The sequence below is a fragment of the Triturus cristatus genome, chromosome 7 (genome assembly GCF_964204655.1).
Source record: "Triturus cristatus chromosome 7, aTriCri1.1, whole genome shotgun sequence".
NCBI lineage: Eukaryota > Metazoa > Chordata > Amphibia > Caudata > Salamandridae > Triturus > Triturus cristatus.
In genome coordinates, this window is record NC_140590.1 from 366,132,092 (window position 1) to 366,151,617 (window position 19,526).

The 19,526-nt window shown below is 45.9% G+C and overlaps 1 protein-coding gene across 1 annotated transcript in view; it reads right to left on the minus strand.

Moving 5' to 3' along the window:
• Positions 1-6,580: 6,580 nt before the first annotated feature.
• RASIP1 (Ras interacting protein 1) overlaps positions 6,581-19,526 on the minus strand; it is a 298,155-nt gene continuing 285,209 nt past the window's right edge. The window contains exon 12 of the mRNA XM_085616531.1: positions 6,581-6,925. Coding sequence (XP_085472657.1) covers positions 6,726-6,925 — 200 coding nt within the window. The 3' untranslated portion in view covers positions 6,581-6,725. The remainder of the gene's footprint in view (positions 6,926-19,526) is intronic.

The following is a 19,526-nucleotide window of genomic DNA, read 5'->3' on the forward strand; positions in this document are numbered from 1 at the left end:
TTTTAAAAATGGTACCCTCTTGTGAACCCCCCCTTTCCCACCTTACAGTCTGTAGCAGACCAGTTAACCATACTATTCCTCCCCTGTGTTTTCTTATTGGTGCATAGTGCATTCAGGAAGTCACACCCTCTATATGAAGTTGCCCTGCTCTTCTTCCTGATGGTGCAGCACCGTGGTTAGTTCAGCGTGTGAAGTAATGCACTTTAGCCTTTGGAATCCCATCTCCAGAAGGACCTGCTGATATTGAAGTGAGAATGGTGGTAGGTCAAATGTTGGATTCCAGACCTCTGAAATAGATCGGCCTCCCACCTATATGAGCCTGCCTTCTGTAAGAGCACTAAACCTCACTTGAGGCAGCATCTTTTACACAATGTTGTTTGCGTTACCCTGCACTGTTCCTCGACAGGACCAGACCTTTCCCCAAGAACACGATCATATTAAGACTATGTATTATTACTTGATGGACATCAGGAAGTTCTACAAACCCAGCTCTCTGCGATTCCTTTGCAGATGAAAATAGGCCGTTTGGCCCTCAATAAAAGACTTGACTGGAGCTCTCTTTGAGGTCAGAGTCCAAAGTCGGGTTAGAAATGCTTAAGTGTAGCTCATGACCTCCATCTTTTCTTTACTCTTGATTTTCTCACTCTCTTGGTAAGGTGATTTGACTATAGTGTGTCCAAATGAATCAGTTTTAACATGTGCACGGGAATGTCTTGGCGGTGTGAAATAAGAGGTGAGAGATAGGGTAAATCTTTGATAACCAAACGCAATGACATGAAATAAACACAGTAGTAAGAGAGGATAATCTGCAGAGCACACTGTTTAATAATGCTTTGAAAAGAACAAATCCATGATGCTGCAATTTACGTAGAAAAGCAAACATAGGGCAAGAGGCCAAAAAGTAAAAACTCTTCAGCATCATGTCTTATTGACCAAGTCCAACATTAATAATATCAATAATAATAACAATAATATTAATAATAAAAATAATAATACTATCCATAGCAACTATATTGCTACATTACGGAAAGTGACACCTTAGACCTTAATCTTTATCTGGGATCACAAACTACAACATTAGCCATATCATTCTGATGTACAACTTGGCTCTGTGAGATGGGAGGGGTGATTCTCAGTTCCTGCTGGCTTTGTTGCAAAACAAATCTCTTTGGTCAGTCGAATGTATGAGCATGGTTAGTAGGAAATGCCTCTTTGGTTGATAGTGTGTCAATGTGGTTAATAGAAGTGATACAAGTAGAAAAACCCTGTATATTCTCTGTGTGTGGTAGATGTCTTCTTATTGCACTAATGCACAATTCTACAAGCCCCCACTCCTGGAATTGTCATGCTTGTTGAACTATATTGTGCTCCCTTCTTTGATTCACCATTCTTTGTTTATACCCAACTTTCCCTCATCTTTCATCTGGTGTTTACCTAGAACATTTATCACATCTTTGTGTTGCTGGTGGAATTCAGTTGTTCTCTATACAAATCATCCTGATGCCATATGGATATTGGAATTCTGCACTTCGGTATTGGTGAATATACATCGTAGATATGCTTTTTACATTTACCAAGGCCAGGACTAAGGAGGCCCTAAAGGAAGATGGATGTGATACCATTAGCGACTGCATTGATATGAGCCTCTCTGGACAAAATGTTATCAAGGAAGACTTCCTAGTTCTTTTTTTGGATTTGAAGAAGATTGTCTGGTTAAGCAGTGGTCGAATGGATACAGGCCTTTCCAAATCAAATGACTGTTTTCTCCTGTTTAGCTGTAACCAGCACTTCTTAGTCCATGCCTCAATGTCATTTAGAGTTGCGAACTAGCTTGAACTGGAGATGATCAAATCTTAAGAGCACTTGCGTATTAATAGCATGGATGTGAAAACCATAGCTAATCATTTTGGATCACATCCAGAAGCTGTCTGATCATGTCCTGGTTCCTTTTACCACTGGTCAACCTGACTATTCCCCTGGAAACCAAACTGTCCTTTGTTTGCAGGAATGATTGACACTCTGGTTCAACTGAATGAATGAAGCATTTCCATAGTGCGCGGCTACTCAAAGAGTGTTCCGGCGCATATAGGTATGCCGCAGGTAGATAGCCATGGAGTCAATGCCGATACTCCCCTTAAAATCTAAATAAGGATCTTTTCAGCTCCTTTTTTAACCTCACTTCTTCCAGGATCTGTTTGAGAAAATCCAGTAGGTTATTCCAAATATTTGCCGCTTTGATGGAGAAGGAGAACCACCCCTCCGTTGTTTCTGAAGTCGGGGGGTTGCACTGAGACCAGCTGAGCTAGAACGCAGCCGCCTCCCAGGGCAGTATGCCTAAATCCTGATTGAGATGGATATAATAGGTTGTTTTCAGTCAAAAAGGCAGTGAGCTGTCAATTTACAGATTTCTCCAGCACTTTTGATGCTGCTGGCAGCAACAAGACTGGTCTAAAGTTTGCTAAACATTCAGGATCCGCTCTAGCCTTTTTTAATAAGGGGTTTACCCTCGCTCTTTTCTAGTCATCAGGAACTACGCCTGTGTCGAGGGAGCTAGCAAATAACTTCTGATACACTGGAGCAATGATGTTAGAGATAGATTTTAGTATATAGAGCGGTATCGGATGAGTTGGGGACCCAGATCTGCAGTGTAAAATGGAGGCATTTGTTTGGAGTACCAAAGGCATTATGTGAAGGTCCCCGTGAAAATTAAAGGGTGCAAACACTTAGGATTCTACTCTTAACATGCTTCTTATTTATAATGTACCCAATATCATCTTATGAAGGATCCCTAAATTTCAAACTAATGGGATGTGTCTATGTTTCACAGTTGGTTTGATAGGGTTTTGTAGTAGTAAGGCAATTATATTGTGTTCATGGTTTTGTTCCTTTTCACACTCTTCACCTTTAGCACTGGTTGAAGAAAAGGGCTTACCAAGTTCCAGACTTAGCGTTCACTTCTCTGAAAAGATTTTGGGCCCTGGAAGGGATAGAGGCTATGTGGTATGTCATGGAAAACCTCTTCGGTTGTTCAAAGGGAAGGTAACATTTCACTTTCTACATTTAAGAACATTAAAATCTGACTCATTATTGAAATACTTTGTGTGAGAAGTTAAGCATTCTGCATAGGGCATCTGAATTTAAAGAAATACTGGCTAGGAGCATCGAAGAGGTTCTGGACCTGATCTTGAGATTAACTTAACAGAAAATTGTTCTTAGAAATTATTAATCTTCGTTACTGATTATATCTGCTGAAGGTGTAACAAGTTACCTGGTACCAGCGTTCTGAGAGTGGGTCTTTATCGGACTGAGGGCCAGATGTATGAAATCATTTTGCATGCGCAAATAGTGTGAATCGCAAAATTCGGCCATTTGCGAATGCAAAATGCCCGTTCCTTATGTATGAAAGGCTTTTGGATTCACAATTTAGGTAATCGCAATTGTTAGTGATTACCTAAATTGCGAACGCAAAAGAGAATAGCAATTTGTGAATCTCTAATGCACATTTAAGAAGCCTTTCTTGAATGCAAACTATGCATTTAAAGAAACGATATTACCATCAACTTCAAGTTGATGGTAAGCATGTGCAAATTTTGAAAAATGCACAAAAATGCTAGCATGTGCACTTTTTCTTCTTTTGGGGTTCTTCAGGGGGGCCTTAGCGCCTTGGGCACCCTTGACTTTGCATTTTCTAATTAGCAATTAGGTAATCACAAATTAGCTAATGCAAAACCATTCGCACCTGTGGGCCTTTTGGAAGGAATGGAGTAATATTACCTAGTAGCGAATCACTATTTACTGAATCGTCATTACGTAATATTAAGGAATCGCAAAATATTTTGTGATTCCTATATATATATATATATATATAGCATTTTGCGATTACCAAATAGCGATTCAGTAAAAATCGCTATTTGAGAATCGCAAAATGTTTTTTTCATACATTTGACCCGGAGTCTCATGACTGATCTGAACATCAGGATGGCAGTTGTTCTAATTCTTCTAAATCAGGACATACTTCTATATCCTCTGTTAAGAAACACAACTGTTTATATCTCGAGCACTGACTGTAGCTAAGAAGTTGATTCTATGGCACTGTATAACAAAGTCCATCTTGAAGATTGAGAGATGTCTTAATGACTTAACTCTTCAAGCATCAATGCAGAAAGCATTGCATCATCTCAGTGTGTGGAGGTATTTTAAATGGCTTTACCCTTAATCACTGGCCGCTTGCTCAAGTTTATTCTTAAGTATGTTTGGTGGCTAGATGGGTGTTAGTGGATTGTTACTGGGGTTGGTGGGGAAAATGGAAGGAAATGTAGCAGTTATATAGATACATCGTCATTTTTGTCCTAGATCTGTTTGTGGATTTTAATTTCCTCTACTGATATTGAGATATTAAATGCCATTTTCTTATCAATGAAATTACTACTTCAAAAACTTCATTTTATTCATTCATTCACTCTGTATTCGGATGAATGCTTCAGAGATCATTCACATGCTACAAAGAGCTTAGATAGAGGAATTATAGGATAGAAAAAAGATCAGCAAAATAACCAAGTTTGTTGACCTTTCAGAAATCGAAGATAATGGGATTCCGAATGCAGATGAATAGACACAGCATTCTAGGGTATAGGAGCGAGGTGAAAGAAAAAAAAAAGACCAGATATCTAGATGGGCTTCTCTGATGAGAAGAACACTGACCAACTATGTTACAGTAGAATGCAGACTCTAGGGGTGTAATGAGAAACTCCTAAATGTACGACTGTGGAACGAAGATTGCAAAGTGCTTGATGGCAGATGCACAGATGTTGTTTTTCAACAAGGAGCTAGTGAAGGGTTCGGAGATGATTAGAAATGGGGCAGAGGGAGGACGTCCATGAGACGCCTAGCAGTAAGGATTTAAACCTGTTTCATCCATTATATAAGACGTTTAAGAATACCCAAGCAGCTAGACTTGCTATAATCAATGTGAGATATGTTAGTACCTGGATCACAGATATACTATAGTAAGAAGGCAGTAGAAGACCAATTTTGCTTAGAATTCTCAGATAAAGAAAGGAGGATGTTAAGGCTTTGATTTCCTTCATGAAAGTAAGGGAGGCAGCAAAATTATTTCCTTATTCTTTGCAGAATCAGAAGGGATGAGCTCAAAGCCCAACTCGGACAGCCAGCAATGTGGTGACCATATGAAGGAGGGACTACTCAAGAACAACACATCAGTTGTGTCTCCATTAAACTGATGTCCATTAACCTTCATCCAGGCAACCAAAGTAGAAACAGAGGCACGAAAGCTGTGGGAAACACCAGAAATCTTTGTAAATGTGTTCTCCAGTAGCACTTTTTTTTGTTATGAAGATGCACCTTGGGTTTCTGCAACATTTATATCAGCAAAGGCAAAGTGAGAATGTTAACTTACAGACCCTACCAGCAACACACATATTAAGAGGCGTGAGGACTCTAGAAGAAGGAACTATAGTACATTCCAGACAGACCGGTGCATCTGAAACCCTGAGCAGGGTTGAGGCTCTCTGCCTGGCTCTACTCTTGACCTGTCAGGCTTTCAGATGCACCACAGCGACTGTGACTACACCCTATTAGCCTCTCATGGGAATGAAAGGGGCTCTGCCTCTGAATATAATAACCTTGTGAAACAGGATAACTTTAGGTTTACTAACGTTTGCAGGGGTGCTCAGGTGGTTGAACGCAATTTAGAGCTGCTTTTAGAGCAGGCCTTTATAATTAGTAGTAAATAGGTTCTACATTTTGCTTTGGGTTGCCCACTCCAAATGTTAGTACATTTACCCCAATATATGCAAAGTTTTTTGTAAGGTGCTGAACAGTAGGTAACCCAGTCCAGTGAATAAAGTCAATCCCAAATTTAATTCAGAACTTTGACCTCAGACATGAGAAAGCAAGTGTGCATTTATTACAACCAGGGCTAGCCTTTAGCACGTGCGAGCAGGGCCCACGCACAGGGCGCAGGGGTCTATTGGGGCAGAGGAGCTGCCTGCAGCAGTCTGCTTCCAACGTGGCTCTAAAGAACAGTGCATGTAAACACTGTTTCTGAAGGCTGTTGGTGACCATGTCTGCATTTTGACTGCTTTTCTTCTCATGTCTCTCCTTTTTCTGGCCCCTCTCATCTTTCCCTGACCCGTCCCATTCTTTTCAATACACAGTTAAAGTGGACAATTAGGAGGGGACGTCAAATTTGGCTTTACCCTAGGGTGCTCTCTGAGCAAAGATCAGCTCTGACCACAAGTTTGTAAACGCTTGCAAGGGTGCGTAGTTTGACAGCAGAAGCGTCTACCTATAGATGATGAGGGACTGTTTAAGGAGGAGTGGAACCGCTAGTGACACTGCGGTCCTAGCTGTGAGACAGGGACTCGGCTAACTCTTATTCAAGGTCTGTGTATTCAAGAGCAATACATCCAGGGATGCAAAAAAGTTCTTCTGAAAGCAGAAGCTGGCATGTCTGTCAACAGGAAGAAGCGGCTGAAGACCAACTCAACCTGCGTATGAGGGCACTGGCTGATTTCAAAGCAACCACAGGATGGGCCAGATCAACACTGGAGCACTCATACATTTGTAGAATGTCAAAAACATGCATGTCCAAATGTGGATCTTTTGCCCCTGCATTTCCTCACTCAAATACCACAGGATCCCATAGTTTGAAGTGCCCCTCCACCTCCAAAAGCAAGAGGCCATGTCCTTAGTACGAAGCCGCTTCATTGGCTGTTCTCCACTCTATACAAGGCCCTCTGATTGGCTGGCAGGGACAGTTGCTCCAAGTCCCAAAGGAAGCGGCGAAGGTGGCACAGCTGGAGATGGAAGGCTTCGCTGGCAACAGGCTCTGACAGCTGCAGACGGAAATTCTCGCAGGGCAGGATCAGTGGAGGGTGGTCCGTGAAACTCTCAAAGATGTCAGCTGAGAGGAAGAAAACAAGATAACTAGGTCATTCAATAGTTCACTTGTTGATGGAGACTATTTGGATGGAGAGGTCAAAGTTCAGCAAAGACATAGTATAAGTGTGACTGGGTAGGATGTGAGGATGAATATACTGGAATGGAGAGGGATTGGTGATAATCGATTTGTTTAGATACCAGCTCATAAGAAGTGCAGGTCAATCAATTAGCTACAAAGAATTACGAAACTGAACTATATAATAGTAAAAACTGAAGCTCTAGTGGCAGCCAGTTTCTGTTATTTCCCCTTCACCTTGACCTTTGGGTGCATGCTTCAAACCAAATAGTCACTAGAATATTTTTTTTTTGCTTTGATATGTTATAAAAAGACAAGACGTGCATTTTGCTTTTAGTGCATTTTTATGCAATGCTTTCCGAGAATTCACTGATAAGCCAGTTACATACCTTCGGCGAAAGCTCCATCTACTGGATGCTCTATTTAACCTGCAGATTCCTCACCTTGTAAATATTCCCCAGCTATTTCACTAGATCCAGAAAACTCAAAAGCAGTACACATGGCAGTAGGTGGCATTGTATGGCTCTGAGTGGACAATGTTGTGTTCCAGACGTGATGAACGGAGCAAAATACAAGCTACACCCATGTGCCCTGACGTCATTTTCTTTTGTAGGCTTGTCTATGCTCTCAGACGCAGAGCTGGTCAGCAAAGTGGTATGACCAGTGTGCAGATCTCTAGATTGGTACCTTTTTAGATGGATAAAGCCCATCCACAAAACGGAGTGAAGACAGGGCTGTGAGGAATCTACGGTTATATAGTGTATCCACCAGAAAGAGCGTTACAGAAGGCAAGTAATTCATTCTTCTGATGGATACTTCTAACCACAGATTCCTCACCTTGTGAATCGATACCAAAGAAGTACCTCCTCAGGTGGTGGGTCTGTGGATTGGCTCAGATCAAAAAGTCCTGCAGGAATGATCAGGCAAAATGCTCATCCCAACGGACCTGACTGTCAAAACAATAGTGTTTCGTGAATGTGTCGACTGATGAACACGTAACAGCCTGACAGACATCCAGGACAGGCAAACCACATGCCAGTTCTATAGTAGCAGCCTTGGCTCAAGTGGAATGAGCCCTCAATCCTTTAGGTGGCTGCTTCATAGCTAACAGATAGCAGATTATATTGCAGAGGACTATCTACCTAGGTATAGTTCTTTTGTGCACTGCTTTGCCTTTCATTGCTCCCGAGAAGCACACAAGGAGCTGACCATCCACGCGGTGGTCTCTGGTACTATCAGTAGCTAACCACTCACTGCCCGGTCAATCACAGAGATAAGAACACGTGTGACTTTGCTTTCAGGTGAGCATGGGAAATCATCAGCTCAGCCCTCCAGTCCTACTCCACGACTCCTGAGCCAATCTAGACACTGCTCCCTTGCTGTTTGTTAGTAAACAGCATGACAGCAGCGTGAGGATTGGCTTGGTCAGGTGCTGCCTGCGCTCATTAGGAGATTTGGGGGCTGTGGCTGTAATCCCCTGGGCTTCTAAGATTTGTCTAGGTCGTCAAGGGCTCAAGTGCGCATGTCGGGCTGCTCAGAGCAAGGCACCCGTCTCACCCGACATTGCGACGTCACCCCAAGAAGGGACAGCTGAACCTTTCTTACTCAATAATTCAAGCTCCACCCCCCACCCATGTCTGATTCCGCCCACCCTCACTCTCCTGCAAAAGTGGAAACTTTGCTAAAGCCATGCCAAGCACTGCGGCTAATAAAACATTGAATCATTCAAAAATTTACATTTAGTATTGGGCCCTGGGCCAACAGAACAAACAGGGTCAACGCCCCATGCCCCAATCAAGAAACCGCAGCTGACATACTACTCCGTCAGGAAATACACTTAGCGGGTACTAAGTGCCCTGTTCTTACCCGAATAGACTAAACCCAGGTGTTTCACACGGGTTTTGCCAAAGGGTCACGGAGGACGGCCATCATGCCACATAGCAGTGTTCCATTGATAGTTGACAAAATATGGCATGACAATCTTGGCCAATAAACCGCCGTATCTGGTTTCCTCGACAGACAACCTATTCCAATAGATAGTGTCTACACCCAACCACAACTTACATGCAGCTTTCTACAAATTCTGGGGGCTTTAGAGATGCACTTCCTGATAGGATGCTGTGTTCTTGGGAGGGACTTCAGTGGTGTGACGGACTGGGGTTAGACAGAACCTCTAATGTGGGGAACATTGACCAGTTTGGTAAAAGAGGTATGTGACTGACTGGAAAGCCATCAACCACTTTGGACTTCTTTGAGAGCAGTCAAGTGTCAACACTCCTACTTGCAGCATTTCTATATTATTTGCCAACCTTCTTAACATTCCAGTTATCAGCGTCCCCTGCAGTGGTGGGTAAGCTTTTTCATAGTTTGTTCTGAAACTCTGTATCCATCGCCTTCATGAATTCAGAAAGCAACCTAACCTCTTTAGCCTCAGAAATGTGTTTTTACCTCCTCCATCACTATCACAATCCTGAAACTTTAAAAGTGATTTTCCTCTACCAGTGACCTGTTTGTGAGCTTTGTAGTTTAAAATCCGCTGTTTTACCTGCCTGTTACTGCCTCAATTTACCTGTTGCAATGTGGGTATTGTAGTTCAAAATCTGCTGTTTCCACCTGCCCGTGACAGCCTCAATTTCACTTGTTTATTTATGGGCTTTCTAGTCCAAAAGCTGCTGTTTTCACCTGCATGTGACTGCTTAATTTCCCTTCCTAGTTTCTTCCCTAATCTGTGCTCAGACAAGTGTGTAAGCAATCCACCCCTAGCTCCCTTTTGTCTTAACAAGTGAGTCAAAAAAGATGAAAAAAAGAGACATATTATACCTCAGCGGCTAAGCAGAGTGTGCTCCGAGACTGCAATAATTTGCTCTTAGTGTTTAAACTGTGTTTGGAAAGTGTATGTAGCACTCTTTTTGGATAGGAGAATGAGCTGTTTAAGTGAGGGGAAAGCAGTTTTGTTAGAGTCCTAATTTAGGCTCCTACCTGTAGAACTCAAGAGTTAAGATTGAGTCTGTCTGTCTCCAAGGAGATTCTGAATTAAGGAGCTGCTCCGAGCCCCCTGCCCAGGTGCCTGAGCATGAGGTCACATGTCACTTATATAAGCTGCTACTAGACGTTACATCTGTGCTCTGATTGGCTGCTGTATCTGGTGTTTCTATTGGGCTTAGGGTTAGTGTTCTGATTGGCTGATAGGTCTAGGGTTTTTGATTGGTTCCCGGGGCTAATGCTTCTATTGGACATAGGGCTTAGGGTTTCATTTCTTATTGGCTGCAAGGACTAGAGCTGTGATTGGTTGTAAGGGCCTGGTCTCCTACTGGTCCTAGGGCTCAGCGCTAGTGGTTTGGTTGGTTAGGGTTACGGCTCCCATTGGCCGAAGGGGTCACTTGACCACTAGAGCTATTTAAGGACAGGCTTCAGGGCGTCTCAGTCCAGGTATCGAGGCTAAGGCCAGAGAGGACAAGACAAGGGCAGATGCCTATTTGGGCCTAGGGCCAAAGATGTTGCCCATTTTCCCTTTCACCAGCACCCACCCTACCCCATCCACATCCACAACCAGATTAACACACTCACAACAAATGTACACTACTCATTTACTACAAACAAGCCCTAAACACACTTCAGTATCTCAGCACCTACTACAAAACCCCACAAACCACACCTTTACACCCTTCTATCCCGACCACACATTTGCACCTTTACTCACACACAAAACACCACTCCATACTATCCCACTAACCAATTCACCAATCACTAACACAACCCAAATGCACGCCATATGTAACTATACCCCATCCAGACACACCGCCTGCTTTAAATACTCCTAACAGACACATTTCTGTCACCAACAAACCTATACTCAGCCTTCAATCTTTTCATCCACCAACACCCTCCTCCTCGTTGTACCAAAAAAACACAATCACACAGCCCTTACACCCCACTCCACCACACATATTACCTCTTTTAGCAATCAAATTAGCAATCAAATCAAACTCAAACACTCTTAACTCTTGTTCCTCGCACACCACATACACTCTTTTCCAAAACACATCACTACCCACTTCACCTTGCAGCTTCCACTGACCAACAATACTTTACATACAAATACTTTTCAGAAAGCAAATACATCACCTCCTCTCACTACTCCTAAAAAAAAACATAACACACACACCAGCACAACAAAATCACACACACACACACCTCATAGCACTTTCCATCACAAACTCCCCACTCCCACTCCCACCTTCCCCCACCCACTCCCACCTTCCTGTCTACACAAATAATACACACCCTAAACCAACTACACTGCCACGTTTTCTCTCTTCCCTCACACCTACCCACCCAACACATATACAGCAACTCTTTTAACCGCCTCTCATCCATTGGACAATTTAGAACCTTACAACATGACCTACATGCTGCACCATGACTCCTAACTCATACACCTTCTATTCTAAACAGTCACAAACAAAACAAGCAGCATGCCACTCTTCACAACTTCGTATCCCTGCACTACTGCACAAGAAGCCTATTCTAAAAAACACAACACAGCTCACCAACTCACTCTCAACCACCTTCTCCACCACCTGCACACGCACAACGATCAAAATGCCTTCTTAAGTTGCTGGTCCAGGAATACGATACCGAATAACTATACTACTGCTATTCTCATACAGCTAATGCCAGCACTAAGGACACACCTGCTACAAGCACACTAAACACTGATCACTCTTTTACAAAACAAAGTCACACCATCACCAAAGCATATTCTCTAAACTGCCTACTAATAAATTCTCAATCACTCTAAAACAAAAGCATCTCATCTACGACCTTCTCACTGACACACAACCTGACTTACTCTTCATAACTGAACCATGGTTGGGCGATCACCTGTCTCCAGTGTTGCATAAAGCCGTTCCTACAAGCTATCATACTTTCACAGAAAAACGTCTTGTCAAAAGAGGAGAAGGCCTAGCTGTTGTATTCAAGCAAACATTAAATATCACTAAAGATGTCGATGTCTCCATACAAGGTTTTGAACCCTCTTCACCAGATGTAACCCTACACCATGTTCCTCCTATAACATCCTGCTCCTCTACAGACCTTCACTTAGCAATGCACCGTTCCCAGACACAGTTTCAAACCTTATAACACTACGCTCCAAACTATGCATTATTGATGACCTAAACATTTGCTTTGACAAACCCAATATGCCCCATCCAAAAACAATCACTCATCACTGGCCTAGACACACTGAACCTACATCACATCATCCACAAACGCACACACATTGCTGGACACATCCTTGATGTAATTTTTGAAAATGCAGAACTAGTTACCTTTCATACAATTACTTCAGTCACATGGACATACCACCATTTACTGCATCCAACTACCGACCATGGTAGAAACTCAATTTTAAACACTTAGAAACACAACTTACATCCTGTACAGATCTAGACACAATAAATTCAGTACAAAAACTATATGAGTGGCTACAGGAAGCTTTTGATATCCTAATACAACTCACAACAATGCAACAGCAAAAAAGAATACAGGAACTTTGGAGAAATACAGAGCTGCAAAGTACCTGGCTAAAAACAAACACCAATCAAGACAAACTTCACCTACAGAAACTTAACAGATTATACAAGTCAATAAAGCTAAGGAAAAATAATATTCACACAGAATTCAAAATGCTAAATGTGCAAATAAAGAATTCAATAAAATTCTCACAGAATTTAGTAAACTTGCCTATAAGGAGCTCATCTCATTACACAAGATTTAACAGACAAGGTAGCTAACTATTATACAACAAAAGCCGGCACGTTGGTCTCCTATTTAAAACAAAGAAAAACCACCAGCACTGACCCTTTTCCAAAAAATACCCCCAAGAGTGCGCTAACCCAGCTTCTGCATTCCTTCCCAAAAATATCACACAATTAATTTATGGGCCTGGTCAAAGCAAACAGGACCCGTGTCCACCTCAAACCTTCAAGAAACCTCTTCTAGGGGAGGAGCCAAGATGGCGACCGGGACGGCAGCGTAGACTCCCGGCTCGGTGAACCTCCGCATCCCGCACGGATATCCTGCACGAGATCCTTAGTCTGCGCTATGCGATCGTGTTTGTGAATGAGAGCGGCAACCGAACGTGTGACTCCGAGGTTTCTGGCTGCGGTACCGCCGGAGAAATGTGCATTTGAACTTTGCGGCCCGTGCAGCCCTGGAGCCGGGACCTCGAGTGGACGCCTTGGCCGGGTGGCAGTTCAACAACAGCGGCCTGTGGTGACTGGGTGGAGTCGGTCCACCGGAGCGGTGCTAACCTCGGCCTGCATTTCGCCGTGGTCGCTCCCACTGCTAAGCGTAGGGCATGCCCGGGGGTGCAATTTTCAGATTCTCCGGTGTTTGCTCCTGCCTTTGACTGTGAGCTGCCCGGACGCTGCCCGTGGCTCGCCCTGATCCTTGCGGGCTGCTCCCGGATTTTCGCGGGAGCTGGTCCGTGGTGGGGACGACTGTTGCCCGTGACCATGCAACGGATAAATTTTTGCCTGCCCCCGGAACCCTGTCTCCAGCGACGTGGACCTCGAGGCGCTTGTCCCTGGGTCCCGGCCCCAATCCGAGTCGGGCCTCCCCGGCGGCCATCTTGTTGCAATGCAGCCCACCATCTTGTCCACTGGGTCGCAGCAGGATTGGGAGTGTGTGACTTTTGGGAGTGTGGCGGAGCGACCGCAGAGAGCTGTGCTGGGGTACGGCGACCTCCTAGAGGCCCTGGGTGCCCTTCATTTCTCCTTGGCTCGGGGCGTCGGGGTCTTGGGGAGTAAGCTCGATGGTGTGGCATCAGCGTTGGGACAGTGGCGGCCTGCCTGTCCACAGGTACACAGGGACTCCCCACACTGCACACAGGAGGACAATGTCGCGGCCACCCCTGCGATTAGTGCACAGCTGGACACTCCGGACAGTATGCTACCGTGTGATCGGCTAGCTGAGGGTTTGATCTGTTCCGGAGGTATTGGACCTGAGTGGAAGGTGGTGGCCTTGTCCCGTGCACGGCCTCCGGCGACCCAGGGACAATTTCAGCAACAGTTGTCTGCTTTGGTTGATTCCGCCTTCCTGGACCTTGTGTGCAGTGCAGATCCTGGGGCAGCACTGGGAAAGACGTCCCTCCATGATGCGGACTGTGTTGGTATTCAGAGACTTCCACCCCACCTGTGTGCGTCGCTTCCTGGTCGTTTTTGGACACTCCTTTACCTTGGAACATCGGACATGGCGCTGGGTCGAGGGGTAGGCATGGGCAGAATTGCAAAGAGTGGTCAAGGATAAGGCTGATCCTTCGGGGGTGGTCATCTAGTAGACGGGCTGACTCAGGGGTTGCGTAATCTCATGACATAGCTATTAGCATATTAGGTGCATAATGCTCCCCATCCCTTTTTTGATATGGTCGATTTTGTGCTGCTTATTGTTTGCTGTGGGGAGACCTCACCGTGCGGGAGGGAGACGCCGGGGGTATGTTTTGAAGGCCCTCCTCCAGTTTATTATACTTTCTCTACCCCCCCGTCTGGTGGGGTTCTTTTCTTACTCCTTTTTCCCTGTCTCTTCTATATTTCGGGTCTAGTTCCAGGGCGACAGGCACACTGCTGGGGGGGGGGGGTCGTACTCATTTGCAGAGGTGCAGGGTGGGGGGTTGGGGGAGGGGATTCTTTAGTCTCTCATCTCTTTTTCCATGGCCTCCTTTTTCTTCTCCGCTTCTTCTTGTTTTTTTCTTTTCTGGGATCAGCGTGGTACACCTCCTTTGTTGTGAATCGTTGCCTTTTCATGTGTGCCACAGTTTCCGGGGTGTTCTTGGGCGTTAGGGCGGGGGCTGGCAGGCGCAACTGTTTATGATATTCTTCCCCATCCTGAATTTCCTGTGTCTGCGCCATTGATCCAATAGATTGCTGTTTATTGCTTACGTCCATTATTCTGCCTGCCTCTTATCGCTGTTGGGAACTTGTTTGGCACCTGATCCTACTGTCTTGTTTCATTATAAAATGAAAAACCTTTTTTCTCCTGGTGTCCTACCTGCGCTGCTCACTGGCCGGACTATATTAGCATGAACATTCTGCTCTCCGAGGTGCCGCCTGTGTTCACATTTGATCCTTATTGCTCTGATTGCTTAGCGGCCGGCCCCGGGGGGTTGTAGGCCCATACTTGTCATTGCTTGAAATGTCAATAAAGGTTTTTCAAAAAAAAAAAAAAAAAAAAAAGAAACCTCTTCTAACTACCTCTGCTGCCCTACCAGTAAGAACATTTATCAACAATTCTTTAACTATTGGAATATTTCCAGAAGATCTAAAAAAGTTAAAAGTTATACATATTGCCTTTACTAGAGAAAACAAGCCTAGACCCAATTAGCCCAGATAACTACAGACCAATTACAAACGCATCTTTCCTGGGCAAACTGCTCGAAAGAGCAGCATTCACTCAGATGTTCCAATTCATTGAAGATAATTCCATACTTTAAGACTTCCCAACAGGATTCCGTCCAGGAAGAGGCACAGAATCTGCAACCATTGCCATCTGGGATGACCTTAAGCACACAGTTGGCCAGTATGGGGTTGCTGCACTGCTTGTATTGGACCTCTCAGCTGCCTTTGACACGGTTGACCATGACACTCTAATACAAAGACTCTAAGAAGCTTGCATAGATGCATAGTGCACATGGCACCCCCGCACCACTCAATTCACACATACCTCTGCGGCACACCACACACAAGCGCGCATAGATGCGATTTTTGTCCAGAGGTATTTCCAACCACTCTCCAATACTCCTCAGCACAGGGGCTCCCCCTCCTTCGGCCCACCAAACATGGAGGATGAACGCATGGTTCCTCCAAGATAAAGCCTTTAAAAAAGTGGTGGGGAAAGAGGTTAAACAATACTTCACTACTAATGAGGGTTCTGTAGCCACCCCGGGTACCCTATGGGAGGCAGGGAGGGCGACCATACGGGGCGTCTCTAAAGGGCAGCTAAAGAGCCAGATGCAAGTGCAATTGCAGGAGATCTCATCCATGGAGGCCCTGGCGCTCCATTTGGAACAGCTACTATCCACATCAGAAGATGCCGCCCAAGCCCGACAACTTACCCACCTTCGGGACAACATTAGACAACTATCACTGGACGCTGCCAAGCTCCTATGGAGGTCCTCGGTGGCGAGAATTTATAGTTGGGGGGATAAAAATGGAACGATCCTGCACAGGCTGGCCACATACCCCAGGGCGCATCATATTATCCCAGAGGTGGCTGACGAGGCTGGAGCGGTGCACCGTGCCACTCTGGCGATGGCTAACACCTTCGCGGCCTACTACCGGAGACTATACACAGCGGAAACCCCTGAGTTGTCACTCTCGGCCCTCCTTGAGCGGGGTAGGGTGCGTCTCCCTAAGCTAGACATGGCCGCCCCATTTCACGCAAAGAAATCGAAGAAGCGATCACCCTCACCTCCTCGGGTAAGACCCCGGACCCAATGGCCTTCCTCAGGACTATTATGCGGCATACCGAGACACACTAATGCCCCACCTGGCCAGCTTATTCCACGAAGCCGTGGAGAGAGATTCCTTTCCGCAGGAAACGGACATCGCCACCATCGTGGTTCTCCCAAAATCCCAGCCCCCCTCTCGTAGATGCGGGGACTATCGTCCCATCTCTCTCCTCAACACCAAAATTGTTTGCCACCATTCTGGCTCAACGATTGAAACCCTACTTAACCCTGCTGGTCCACCCGGACCAATATGGGTTCATGCCTCAGCGTGGGGCCTGCTACTGCCTCCGGAGGCTGCAGCTGGCTCTAGCCCACCGGCACGTGCTTACCCCGTACTTAGCACTTTTGTCCGTGGACTTCGAAAAAGCATTTGATTCGGTGGACTGAACATATTTGCTGGATGTGCTGGCCGAGATGGGGTTCGGGCCTCAATTCAGATCCCTAGTTCGTGTCCTTTACGCCCACCAAGAGCGCGAGTGTTGGTCAACGGGGTACTGTCGGAGGCCTTTCACATTGCCAGGGGCACTAGGCAGGGTTGCCCCCTCTCCCCATTGTTATTCGCCCTGGTGATGGAGCCCTTGGCTTCCCTATTGTGTGCTGAGGAGCGCATCCGTGGCTGGGAGTGGCCTAATATCGATATGGACAAGATCACTTTATATGCGGACGACGTCCTGGTCTTCCTGGCTGACCCAGCCTCCTCCGGGCCATATTGCTTCCAGACCTTACATTATTTTGAGCAGGCCTCTGGTCTGCGGCTAAACCATGGGAAATCAGTTCTGGTCCCCCTGCATCTCTCTAGGGATTGCTTTGAGTGGCAATCCACCATACCACTTTGGCGACAATCCTTTAAATACTTGGGATATGAATTACCCTCCTTCCTGAGCTGGGTTGGACTCTCAATGTAGCCCCGTTGGTTAAGAAGGCCAAGGAAGATCTCCTTAAATGGAAAGCGCTACCTCTGAACCCCCTGGGGAGGGTGGCCCTATTTAAAATTATGATCCTTCCCTACCTCTGAACCCCCTGGGGAGGGTGGCCCTATTTAAAATTATGATCCTCCCCAGATTTCTTTATGTCCCTTAAAATACCCCTTTCTGCTTGGTTCCGGGAACTGGACAATTTAACTACCAGGTTTCTCTGGGGCGGAGGGAGGGCTCTGTCCACATGCCGGATTCCCTTCTTTGATGGGGTTATGGGGATGACACACTTATACCTTTATTTTCTGGCTGTACATCTCCTGGTGGTCCACGACTGGTTCAATGGGGGCTGGTCTGACCCGGCCTATAGGCTGAAGCTGAGCGAACTAGGTTTAACTAAAATCCAGGCCATGATGTACGGGGGCCCATCCCATCCCGCTTGCCTAAGGGGACACGCTCCGTGTTATTGGCCTGGCGGGCCTCGTTGCGTCAAACCGGATGGATGCATGAACTGACCCAATGTACACCCCTCTGGCATGGGACCTGGCTCCAGGAGGTTGGCGGATTACAGGGATTTAAAACTTGGGACCTTATTGGCATCTCACAACTAGGGGATGTTTGAGCTAAAGGCCATGTACTTTCCTTCCAGGAGCTCCAAACCCGCTACTCCCTACACTCGTCCCAATTTTATAAATATTTGCAGATGAGACACGCCCTCCATACACACATCCCGGATGACACGGGCTCCCTGACTATAGCCCCACTGAGGCTCAGACAATGATGGGGGACTTGGGTAAGGGGGGCATCTCCCGCATTTATCGGACTTTAGTTAACAACACCCCCACCTCCTTAGATAAGTTGAGGGAACAATGGGTGGAATGGGTGGGCCCCCTCGATGAAGTGGACTGGTGCGATGCTCTCATGGCCCCCAGGACAGTCACAGTCTCCGCCAAAATTAAGCTGATTCAGCTCTACTACCTGCATGCTGCGTATCTCACTCCCCTGCGCCTTTTCCGAGCGGGCTTGCGCCCGGATGCGTCATGTGCGAGATGTGCTTACACCCCGGCTGACTTTCTCCACATGGTTTGGTTGTGCCCCCGTTTGGAGGAATTCTGGGGGTCTCTCGAGGTGGAACTCACAGAAATATTGGGTTGGGAGGTTCTCCACGACCCACATCACTCACTACTGGGGATCACGGACGGGCTGTATGGGTCCAGAAATGAAAAGTTATTTTTTAATACAGCTATGTTCGTGACCAAGCGGACATAGTGGCGGCTTGGATAAGTCCTGATCCACCTGATCTGGGGAGGTGGCGTAGAGGGGTGCACTGGTGCGCGACCCAGGAGAAAGCCCTGTACATGGCCAAGGGGTGCGGCAAAAAGTATCATAGAGTGTGGGGAAAGTGGTTGGGTAATGTTGAGGGTTTCGAGTAACCTGACTCCATATCTTGTCTGTATATGCCTTTTGGGGATCGTGATTGGGGGATGTAGTGACTACAGGAATGTATTTGACTTAGTGATTTCCGTGTATCTGCTGATTTGTTTCACGTGTTCAAAATCAATAAAAATTTGTTTATCAAAAAAGAAGCTGGCATAGAGGGGACTGTTCTCGACTGCATCACATGTGTAGGAAAGTAGGATCTGCTTCTTATGGTTAACCCCACTGTTTGCTTGATGTGATGCTGTTTTTGACTAGTCTGACTGGGATCCTGCTAATCAGGACCCCAGTCTATTTGGTTTCTCCCTAAACTATTATGTTATGTACTTAGGTACACTCCAGATTGGATACTGGGGTACACTTGTCAGTCCCTAGTATATGGTACCCAGGGACCTAGGGCACAGGTACCGCAGCGGTCTCCCATGGGCTAAGGCATGTATTATGCCACCCATGAGAGACCATGCAAAATGGAGCTAAAGGCCTGCCATTGCAGCCTGTGTAATTTGGTGCATGCACCACTTACAAAATATATCGGTTTTCTTATATCTAAGGGTCACTGCACTTAAAACCTATAAGTCACCCCTATAGCAGGCCTTTACAATCCTGCTGGCAGGTGCTTGGTTCTAAGTGAGAGGGTGCCCCTGCATGAGCAGGACACCCCTGCAGCCTACGGAGTCCATTCTCC